The 11,675-nt window shown below is 41.2% G+C and overlaps 1 protein-coding gene across 9 annotated transcripts in view; it reads left to right on the forward strand.

The window, feature by feature from the left end:
* The window catches only part of ATP7B (ATPase copper transporting beta), a 41,515-nt gene extending 30,264 nt beyond the window's left edge, over positions 1-11,251 (forward strand). For 8 of the 9 annotated variants that reach the window (XM_040583780.1, XM_040583782.1, XM_040583776.1 and 5 more), the window contains 6 exons: positions 205-351; positions 1,662-1,804; positions 4,208-4,411; positions 4,519-4,636; positions 5,429-5,531; positions 7,013-11,251. In XM_040583780.1, the coding sequence (XP_040439714.1) occupies positions 205-351; positions 1,662-1,804; positions 4,208-4,411; positions 4,519-4,636; positions 5,429-5,531; positions 7,013-7,277 (980 nt within the window). In that variant the 3' untranslated portion in view covers positions 7,278-11,251. The remainder of the gene's footprint in view (positions 1-204; positions 352-1,661; positions 1,805-4,207; positions 4,412-4,518; positions 4,637-5,428; positions 5,532-7,012) is intronic. The other variant, XR_005826344.1, reaches the window with a different exon arrangement.
* Positions 11,252-11,675: the final 424 nt, after the last annotated feature.

An 11,675-nucleotide genomic window follows, 5' to 3' on the forward strand; every position in this document is an offset into this window, starting at 1 on the left:
CAGCACATCAGCAAGACTAATTCTGTTTGTGTCTTGATGTGAGCATTGCCAGTCTTGAACACACATACACAAAAATATTTTAGGAAAACATCTTCAGAATAACTTTCTATAGCTAATGAAGCCAGACATTGTCCTCCTCAAACACTTCTGGCTTGTGTTCACTATTTTTGAGTTGCTCATTTTTCTTTATGTCTGTGCACAAAGGTCCATCAGCTTCTCATACATACTCGGTGTTGATTGGAAATCGTGAGTGGATGCGACGCAATGGCTTGCATATTGCAAATGACGTGAATGATGCAATGACAGACCATGAAACGAAAGGACAGACTGCCATACTAGTGGCTATAGATGGTAACTGCTGTTCTTTGGAGTGACTTAAGAAATTGTCGGTTGATCCAACCATGGAACTTAAAAAGAAACTCTGGAGCAATTGATCAGTGACTTAGTGTCAAGAAACTACTGATCTTTTAGTGCAGAACTGCTTGTGAACTGCAAAGTATCAAGGTGTTCTTAAAAGAAGCCTTCACCTCAGAACACTGTTCATAAGATTTTGTTGGGCAGTTTTTAATTTAACTATTTATTTCTGGACTTCCTGTTGTCTAGGTCTGTTGCTCAGAAAAGCAGTGCTAGTGCAGTGATATGTCCCATCCTGATTTTACATCACGTAAGGATCAGAGGCCAACCTATTGCATCACTGACTTCAAAACATTTCATGGATAAACATGATGATTCATTAGATCATTCAAATATAATAGATTTGACTAAAAGGGTTTTGCCAAAGGGGTTCTGTTCTGTGCTGTACAGAAAAAGATCCCAGACAATACCTCAACATGAGAAACTGCTGTAATGGTGATGTATTACCAGTGCATTTGTGGTCTTGAAGTGAGGTCTCTGGTTCAATTACTGAATAAATAGATTTGGTGCTCCTAGAGAGCAATTTTGAGAGGCATTTGCATGCCTTGGCCTGGGCTCCATCATCAGTCCAGTAATATCGAATGCTCTTAACATGAAAGTAAGGGCTTTGATGTACAACTGGTGTTCCTATCACTGTTAATGATAGCAAATAGAGATACAGGGGTACGAAACCTACCTAAGTCCTTTGAAAAGGTAACATGCAATGATAAACCAATGTGAGATTTTTGTAAGTCACATGAAAGACATGTGGATGCATCTTTGAGTCACTATGTTGGAAGGCAGCTGCAACACTTTTGTATGGAAGTAATTAATTGTAATAGAGATCCAACCCTGAAAGATTAGGAGACATAATTCCAGATACATTATATACTTCCTTCTGGAGGAATGGCTTCAACATGTGACCTGGACACAATTATCCAAACTTTCTCTAGCCCGCTATTGTATTTGTCTGTACCATAAAAGCTAGAAGTCAGGCATGTGTAAAAGCTACTCTCCTCCCCTTCCTCCTGGTCCCTAAACATCAAAGGTGTTTGTTGTTTGATCTGAAGCAGATAAGTGTGAAAAGTTTGTGTGTGTGTGTGTAAGAAAGAGACCATAACTTAGAAAACTGTAGACAGTTGTTCAGGTTTATGAGTGTCAATTTTACCCAGAATGTGGGCACATGGTGTGATGGAGGGAAGTCCTGTTCTCTCGCTGCCTTTCTGCCTCCCACAGCTCTGTCTAACAGAGGACATTTCTTTGCGTAGGCGTTTTGTGTGGAATGATTGCCATAGCAGACACTGTCAAGCAGGAGGCAGCCCTTGCTGTGCACACGCTGAAAAACATGGGAATAGATGTGGTGCTGATAACTGGGGACAACAGAAAAACTGCAAAAGCCATTGCTACTCAGGTATCTGCTTCTTTACATTTTTTAAAAAATACATAATGATGTTCTAAAACTCTGCTTACTGCAGTGAATTTGGGGCAGGAAATCAGAGTTTCACTCAATGCATTAAATGAAGATTAGCTTTTCTTGGATTGAGGCCAGTGGCTACCTCAAGATCCCACTGAAGACAAGCAGTCAGTACTTCTTCAGAGGTACAGAGGTTCTTGCAGTAATTAATCTGTTGCTGAACTGAAGCCTCCTGCTTTCCTTCACTGAAGGGCAGTCATGTTTGGTTAGTGATGAAGGAAATTTGCTTTAAGGTCCAGTCCTGTTCCCTACAAGGTAAGTGGGGATTTGTCATTAAGGGCAACAGTTATAACAGTAAGAATTGTTAAGAAGCATAGCAGTCTAAAAGATGTTGGGTTTACATGAGATTTCCTTGATCTCAAACTCTAAATGTTGCTTGAAAGGCAAAGCCAAAATCTCACTCCACCTTGCTACATTTCTACTCTCTCCACCTTAATTTTTCTCTTTCCCTTTTGCATCAATCTGCTTCTAATCTACCGTATGCTACCTCGCTTTCCTCAGATATCTCACCACACAGCTAACTCAGCCAGCACTGTGGTATGCATGTTCTTGCATGTTGTGAGGTCTGTTTTTTAAATCAGTGTGATGCTTTAATCCTTCTATTTTATTTCACGCTTTCACTTTTGTGTTCAGTTGTGGTAAAGTGCTTTCCTACTCAACTTTGTTAAGAGAAATCTTCAGAAACAAGCTTTTCTTTATGGTTCCAGGCACTCAGGTGAAGTTTTCCAGCAAGCTTAGTCTGTGCCAACCTATATTTTCATTGAATTTTTGGCACTTACTTTCTTTCCAATGGAAAAATAGTAAGCCAGTCCTAAAAACTTTCAAAAATGTTACTTTTTCAAAGGTTAAAAGAGAGCTCTTACCTTGTGTAGTGAAAAGCTGATCTCTGCCTGCTGAGGCAGCCAAACCAGGAGCATTATGCCAACCCTCTTCTGTACACCACCAGTGCTAAAGCCATTGGTAACAACTCCTTATAAGTTGAGATGTGGATGGGTAGAAGTGTTTAGGCAGCCATCTGCTTGATCTTCATAGTCTCCTTGAGACTTGGACATACTTGGCATTTCTGTGTTTCCCCTACTGCAACTGCCTGATCATATGGGGTTCCTGTGTTGCATTATCTGCTTGAGAGCAGGCAGGCCCCACAGAGGGATCTGGGCAGGGTGGACTGATGGTCTGAGGCCAGTTGTATGAGGTTCAACAAGGCTCAGTGCCAGGTCCTGCACTTGCATCTGGGTCACAACAGCCCCACACAGTGCTACAGGCAGAGTGGCTGGAAGCTGCTTGGTGGGAAAGGACCTGGGGATGCTGGTCGACAGCCGCCGGCTGGACATGGGCCAGCAGTGTGCCCAGACGGCCAAGAAGGCCAGTAGCATCCTGGCTTGTATCAGGAACAGTGTGGCCAGCAGGGCAAGTGAGGTGATTGTCCCCCTGTGCTGGGCACTGGTGAGGCCGCACCTCGAACCCTGTGTTCAGTGTTGGGCCCCTCACTGCAAGACAGACACTGAGGTGCTGGAGCGTGTCCAGAGACGGGCAGCGGAGCTGGGGAAGGGTCTGGAGCACAAGTCTGGTGAGGAGCGGCTGAGGGAACTGGGGGTGTTCAGCCTGGAAAGGAGGAGGCTCAGGGCAGACCTTACTGCTTTCTTTTCTTACTGCCTGAAAGGGGGGGGGGTGTAGTGAGGTGGGGGTCGGTCTCTTCTCCCAAGTAAAAAAATGACAGAATGAGAGGAAATAGTCTCAAGTTGCACCAGGGGAGGTTTAGGTTAGATATTAAGAAAAAATTCTTCACCGAAAGGGTTGTCAAGTGCTGGAACAGGCTGCCCAGGGAAGTGGTTTTATTACCATCCCTGGACATATTTAAAAGATGTGTAAATGTGGTGCTTGGGGACATGGTTTAGTGGTGGACTTGGCAGTGCTGGGTTAATGGCTGGACTCAATGATCTCAGTCTTTTCCAACCCAAAAAATTCTGTGATTCTATGGTTTCACTGAAAATTTTTTTTCATGCTTCAAGCAGCATGATTAGCTGAAAGCTGGCTCTTTTAATCATCAAACCTTTCTTGCCAGGGCAGTAGAGCTGTAGAAGCAATGTGGGGCATGATGCTAATGACAGAACATGGTTTGCCAACACCTCTGCAGTAAAGACGGAAGGGGCTGTAATCAGTCCCTTTCTTATGCCAAAGACATGTTGCTTTTCAGCTTCCTGTGTAGATTGCAAGTGTTGTCTCCAGTGGAATTGGTTTAGTTGGTCTTCCTTTGCTTCTCCTTCACCCAGAATAGCAAATGGCTCTTCCTTTCAGCATGAAGCATATCACCAACTGGATACGTTTTTTCTTTGTACATAGGTTGGGATCAAAAAAGTCTTTGCTGAGGTTCTTCCTTCTCACAAGGTTGCAAAGGTCCAGGAGCTCCAAAATGGGAGGAGGAAGGTTGCAATGGTTGGTGATGGAGTCAACGATTCCCCTGCACTAGCCAGGGCCGACGTTGGAATTGCAATTGGAACGGGCACCGACGTTGCCATTGAAGCAGCAGATGTTGTTCTTATCCGAGTGAGCACTAGTTTTGACCTGTCCTATTTTATCACTGACACTCCTCTTTTTGGTTTGTTTTCTGAAGACTGCATGTGGAAAACTTTCAATGCTCTTCTGTCTTGCAGAATGACTTGCTGGATGTAGTTGCCAGTATTCACTTATCAAAGAGAACAGTTCGAAGAATACGGATAAATCTGATTCTTGCCTTAATTTATAATCTGCTTGGAATACCCATAGCAGCAGGTATGTGACTGCCAGAGCTCAGCTTGTTGAAGACAGCAGCACCGTTGAGCTCTGTGGTGCATCCTACAGGATCTCCTGCTCAAGGAACCAAATAGAGGTTCCTAGAGTAGTTAAAACTTAGCAGGAGGAGGACAGAATAAATACGTTCTCTTTTTTTTTGTTTGTTTGTTTTTCATGTTGTAGAAAAAAAATCTTTGTTTCCCAAATTTTAAACTCTTAGGAAAAAGTTCTCATACAATGAAATTAAAACCATGCTCTTATTTCTCATAGCGGTTCTTGGGGATTAGTTTCTTTATATTCAAAGCCAGCTCTAATCAGAGATACTATCTGACTTCTGGGTGCTCCCTCTTTTATTCACCCTGAATCACACATTTTCTCTTCTACTTCTTGCATTCTCTGTTTCTGTCAGACATCTTCTCATGCTCCAGATTCCTCCTTAAAACTTACTTCAAGCATTCTTTCTTTATGAGTAACTTCTCTGTCCTTTGCCTGGACTATTGCCTTGTCTTTCTGTTGCTTTTGCTTTGTTTCATATGTGCAGCATAGCTGAAGGGGACAAACAGTCTTACCTTGTGGCCGCAGTCTTGTAACTGAACTGGTGCTAGGGTCATCCCTTGCAACAGAAGGGTCATTTTAAAATAAGTAAGTAAATATGTATCGATCTAGCTGTGTTTATGGAGATCTCCGCAGGTCATGTTGCAGAACTGCCAGTCCGTTCTATGATGTGCAGGGACAGAAATGTCTGTATCGAGACAGGCAGCTCTAGCTCATGCCCGTATGTTTTTTTGCTAGGTGTGTTCATGCCTGTTGGCCTTGTGCTTCAGCCTTGGATGGGATCAGCTGCAATGGCAGCTTCTTCTGTGTCTGTCGTGCTGTCTTCCCTGCAGCTGAAATGGCAAGTTGTCTTACACTAATCAGCTGGGGACCCTTAGGTAGCTCTGCTGCTGGGACTCAAGTGAGAAGTTACTTTGGGCTTTGTATACCTAAAAGTACCTGACAGTCCTGTAATGTAGCATTGTTCTGTCTAATCCTTGGCTCCAAAGAGACATGTGTCACTATCATGAACAGACCTGGAGTAAGACAGTACTGAGCATTCTTTAACTAGCAGCTGAAAGTGTAACCGGATGCCACTGTGTTGGAGATGTAATTCAATACCAAGGGAGGTAATGATCAACACTGGGTTTGCTGTGAATATCAAGTGAACAAATCATTCAAAATCTAGATTTGTACATGGTTTTACTTTTTGTCTATTTAACTTGGCCAGAGAGAAAAAGAGCAGCAGTGTATTTATACTTTTGCACCTTACTGTAGATAAAGTATCTTACTCTATTTTTTTGGAAGTGAACCAGTTTCTGAACTGTAGCAAGATTTTTCAAACTGATAGACTTGCAGAATGCTTTGGGTTGGAAGGGATGTTAATTTCATTAATTTCTTTAGGCTAGATTTTTTGGGTGCCCTTTTTGGATGCAGTTACAGTGGGCCTGTTTTTAACAGCATTGTGAGCAAACAACTTTCAAAAATAAGACTCTTTATGGTGTCTGAAATTAGTCCAAACCTTCATGTGTTCCTACAGCACCTGGGGTCTTCTGTAGTGTTGTGTAATTTATAGTATAGCGTTGTACAGTATGGTATAAATTATTATATAGGAAATCTGTTGCTGCATTATGTTTCTTATCCTGCAAATGCTCAGTGAGACCACAATCTAGAATGAAAACTACACATGTGCTTATGTTTGTTTGCAGAACCAGCCCTACCACTATAGAATTTTCATCCTAAGAACTTTCTGTGTGTAGTTATGCAAAGGATGAGAAATTTCTGAGAAGGGATTCCTTTATTCTCCAGTCATTTTGATCTTCTGCTGATTACATTAAGTATCAGACACAATCATGGTTAGATATTGAGAACCCCCCAAAACATACTTGGCTTCAGACTTATGGAAGCTGTATTCCAGTATAACCTGTAGGCCAGTAATCTTTCTTGAAGCTTTACATCAGCTGAATAGAACTTCAGATTCCAAAGAACACGATAATACATGTATGTGAAGAAGACCATGCATACTTGCCCTTGCTGGGCTTTTTTTGACCTAGAATACATTGAATGGGTCATCAAGTCCATTCCCCTGCAACTGTCTGCTATGAACCCTTTCATAATTCATAATTCAGCAAACTCATATTTTTTCTTAAAGAACGTCACTTTGAGAATCCTTCTCTTTTACTACTGAAATGTCTTAGTGCAATGGGACCAGTACTCTCAGTCATTTAACATTGTGTCTGAAGTGCAGGTAACATTTAGGTTATCAGAAGTTTCAGAGTTGTTCTAATGCCAAAGACACTTCTGCACATCAGTTCCAAACATCTTTTCTCTTTTTCCTCTTAGTTACAAGAAGCCAAACACAGAAAGTTATGAAGCACAAGCTCAAGGCCGCATGAAGCCACTTACTCCTTCCCAAATCAGTGTTCATATTGGAATGGATGATAGGAGGAGGGATTCATCCAGATCAGCTCCTTTGGATCAGATTAGCCAAGTGTCTCTCTCTTCCTTGACTTCAGACAAGCTACCAAGATGTAATGGTTCTGTTGAGGAGGAAGGGGACAAGTGGTCATTGCTCATGAATGGAGGAGATGAAGAACAGTACATCTGAAGCACTGTATTTTTAGTACTGGAGGAAACATTCCTCCTCACTAGCGGTGGGAGGGACCGACACTTCACCAAGAGTTTCAGGCCTCTAAGTGAAAACTTTCCTTCAGCTCATAAAGCAATTGCAACTCAGCTCAATGCTGGGTTGTATGGACTATGGTTTTTTTTCAGGTCACCAGTTATTTCTAGTCACAGAAAGAATCTGTGACTTTATAATTAACTGGCTCCTTTGCACACAGCAATTAGTGACATAATGTAAAATTGTAATTTTACATTATGTCTAAAAATGCTGCTGTCTTCTGGACTGTTTGCTGGGCATCACATTTCATACTTTTCACTCTTTCTAACTTTACTCTTTTAAAAGCACATGAAACAAAAGTATTTTCAGAGCCTCCAAATACCGTTCTCTGTCTCCAAGTGAAAATAGCCATGGCACAAGAAGCTCTGTGGTCAGAAGTTTTATTTTTACACAGAATCCTAACTAGTCATGTCACTGTGAGAGCATTTTGTATTTAGGATTCATGTGCATGTCCTTGGACCAAAAAAGCTTCAGTGTTTCACTGACTATAATTCTCTAACAGCTCTCTTTCAAAGCTTTTCACTTGCTTTCAGATATCACATCCCTCTGATGCCCATTTCCATTGCAAAACTTGTTCTGTGATTCCCACTGCTCTCCTAGATTTTATCTTTTGCTCCATATCAGCTGTTTTCCCCCTCTTTTTTTTGCACAAGATATCTTCTATGAGTTACTTATTTTTATAGATATTTCTGTTTTGGAAAAACTCTGTTAAGTCACCAGGAACTTTTCTGTTCCTATTGATGCCCACAGAGGCAGAGCAATTCCTGGTTCAAGTTAGCATATCATTTTCCTGTGGATACCTTGCAGGACCCCATGAAGCTCCTGACAGTTGGGCAGTTATCTGTGTCTTCCTTCTAGCAGAGTGAAGAATTTATGCCAGTGTGAACAAAGGTGGTGTGACTGAGAACAGAACTAGCGCTGGTGTGACTCCAGCACGGCTGAATGGAATGAGTTTGTTGCATAAGTTAAACCCAGGTTGATGGCTGCTTAAAATGGAGCCAAAAGTTTAAATGGTAAAGGTAGAAACACAGCCTTAAAATGTGGGGCTTCTATTTGCTATCATATAAATAGCCTTTTCTGATGACAGAGGACCTGAACTAAGAATATTTGTAATAGCTTAAAATTTGATGTCAATTTGTTTTGAATTGTTTTAAATTTTCCTCTTTGCTCGAGTTTAATGAGAACCAAGGTTCTTCACTTTAACATCTTTACCAAAGCTTGCAGTAACTTTATCACTGTGAATGTCAATTTCTTCCTTTAACACCTTTTAGAATCACAGCAGTAGGAATCAATGACTTTGGTGCACTGAACGCAATCCTGGGGTGCTGTGTTGCTCAGCTGTAGGACTGTGAACTAAGAAGACCAGAGTTTTATAGTCTAATCTAAAAAGTAAAAGAAGAGGACTCACCATGCTAAACAATGTGACATAACCACTTACTTTCAATAACTCAAATATAGAGCTGCTTCCAGTATGGGTTCAAATCCTGCTCTTCCTAATGTAAAAATGAAAAACAAGTCAGAGAGGAAAAGAATTGTGCTGAAAGCATTGGGCAGATCTTCCTATTATCTCTTCCTCTTAGTATTAACTTGAGCTCTCCTTATAATCATTGACGGCACTGTCTTAAAAATAATGACAAATCAGTTTTAAAACGGATAAAATCTCTTTATATGTGTAGAGACTACTTTCACAGCACACACACTTTTCAAACATGTGGTAGGTGCCTACACATGTCCCTGTGAGGAAGATGGTTTACTGTTTCACTGTTGTATGTTTTCTTACCCGTGCTTACAGTAAAACTACTGTGTTAAAAAACAAAACCCCCAAAACCAAACAAGCAAACAAATAACTTTGTGTCTTTGTTTTTCTTTTTTTCAGAGGGATACAGAAAAAAAAAAAAAAAAGACTGTAAGCAGTGATTGTTGGATTGCAGGATACATACGATACATATGCACAAGAGATTTTGTGACTGCTTTGTGATCTATTTCAGGCAGGATATATAACAGGGGGAAAGGAGTGTTGAGGCACACAATATACAATCGTATATTGAGGTACGTGAGGCTGCAAGCATGTTGAAAGGTGAAATTAGGATTCAAAATCGTCTTGAGAATTTGGGCAGAACGGACAAGTTTTGCAAACAGGAAAGGGGAATAGAGGTCAGCTTGGCAGAAAAAGGTCAGGTAGTTGGCTGGCATTTCATTTTGTGAGCCATTATAACAACATAGTGATGCTGAAAAATGAACAGAAACATTAAGATGTATAAAGACTATATCACAGAATCATTTAGGTTGGAAAAGACCTTTCATATCATCCTTATGACGTGAAATACTTCTTTCTGTTCAGCTCTGAAGAGGCATCGGCTGAAGTATCAGGTCTAGTATTGTGTGTCATACTTGTTAGGATAAACCAGAGGCAGTTCAGAGAAGAGCAGAGATTTAACAGAAATCTAGAGAACATAAGTACATGAGAATGAGAAATACAAGAAAATCGAAGGAGTTTGAGTAGGTTTGCCTACAGAATACTCAAAGGAAATACAAGTCTCCAAACAAAGAGAACAATTTATTCCTTTCATGTTCTCAGTGTCTTTTGTGTTCGTGGTGGCTAGAACATGAAAGAATAGGCTTATTGAATCAAAGAATATTTTAGATTAGTCGCTAGGGAGGAACCATGTAACAGGAAAGATTGTGGAGCGCTGGAAGAGATTGCTGAGGGGGGTTCTTCAGATGCGTGTGGCAATCAGGCACGTACCTGATGAAAATGTGTTAGCTAAAGGTGAATCCTGCCTTGGGGCAGATGACTGTCCTGGACAATCTCCTGACCTTCTCTCCTGCCAGGCTTTCTCTTCTTTCTGTGAACATACTATGAACTGGAAAATTACTGGAGTAGAGGACTGATCGCAATATCCTGCTCTCAAGAGGTGCCAAAGGACTGGAAGAAAGATCAGCTTTGACTTTGTTTAATAACTCAAAAGGAACTAGAAAATACGTTAAGCTTTCCTAACTATATTTGCATAATGTCTTAGACCGTAAACTGCTGTGAAACTTGCATAAATGCCTAAAGGAAGTTGGAATAACTACAGATAGTCAAGAAAAAGAAATCTAAGTGTAGTGCTGACACTTGTGATCGTGTGCTCTTGTTAAACTGTTGAGCTTGAGCTGACTCGCTGGAGGGGCATAGGAGGTGGAGGACAGCATCTGCATTTCTGTGTAACATAATTATGAGCTTTCCTTATCTTCACTAGGACCATCCACCTGTGGAGCCTCTGGCAGAGTGAAGTGCTGGCCTGTGGCTGGGGCTCCTCTGTGCTGTGATCCCAGTCCAGTAAAAGGGCTGGAGGAAAGTGCCCAAGAGGACGAGCTCTTGGGGGTAATCCCTAAGCTCAGTGCCCTGGCTGCTCGCCAGTGCACCATGCTTCTCCTTTTTCCCACGACTATTTAGATGGATTAGACAGTGTGGAGGAGCTTTTTAAATCCCAGTTTTGGTCTTAGGCATCTACATTCTGGACGTTCTCCCAACGTGACTCAGTCATTGCTGATCTGACTCTACATGTTGATATATCTGATGATTTAAATGGGATGTCTAGTTGTTTTGCCCTGGGAAAAGTTCATGAGTCTTTTTCTGTAACTTTTTTCTTTAACGAACACAGAAGATGTCTAAGGAATCAGATCTTTTACTTTGGCTTTCATGTTATTTTTAGTGCAATAGCTAAGGAGCAGTGTTTCCTGTGAAGCTTTTCAACTGTTTTCCTTCTCATGCTATAGTTTTGCCATAAAATTTTTTGGTGCCCTAGGTTCACAGGAAATAAATTATTCCATTTAATTTCCTCCTCCCTCCACCCTTTTTCAAGCAAATTAACTGTCTGATTTCTATCCAAGCTGATTACAACCTTTCTCTGACTAAATATTCTTCCAAAGATTGTATTTTCTCTGAATGCACTTGCCTGTGAAGAAAACAAGTGAGTAGGTGGTGAAATTATACAATGGTGTACAGGGATGGGAAATCAGATAACACCAAAATGCTGGATTTAATTTCCTCTACTAAGATGCCAACAGCAAGCGTGTTGGTTTTCAGTGGAAAATCGTTTGAGAGTCACAACAAAAGAAGAAGTGGTGAAGCGCAAAGCATCCTGTTCACATGTGAGTTTCAGACAGGCACAAATGTGGGAGAAGGCAGGTTAATTCCTTTCCTTGTCTCAAATTAAAAGCACCCAGACTTTGCGGGTGGTAAGCACGGCCCATCCACAGACTCTCCATGTAATGATCTGATTTTCATGATTTGTTTATCTTCATGATTTCTGAAGTTTCATGTGGCACTGCAGGGGAAGG

Source organism: Falco naumanni, chromosome 2 (genome assembly GCF_017639655.2).
Source record: "Falco naumanni isolate bFalNau1 chromosome 2, bFalNau1.pat, whole genome shotgun sequence".
NCBI classification, from domain to species: domain Eukaryota; kingdom Metazoa; phylum Chordata; class Aves; order Falconiformes; family Falconidae; genus Falco; species Falco naumanni.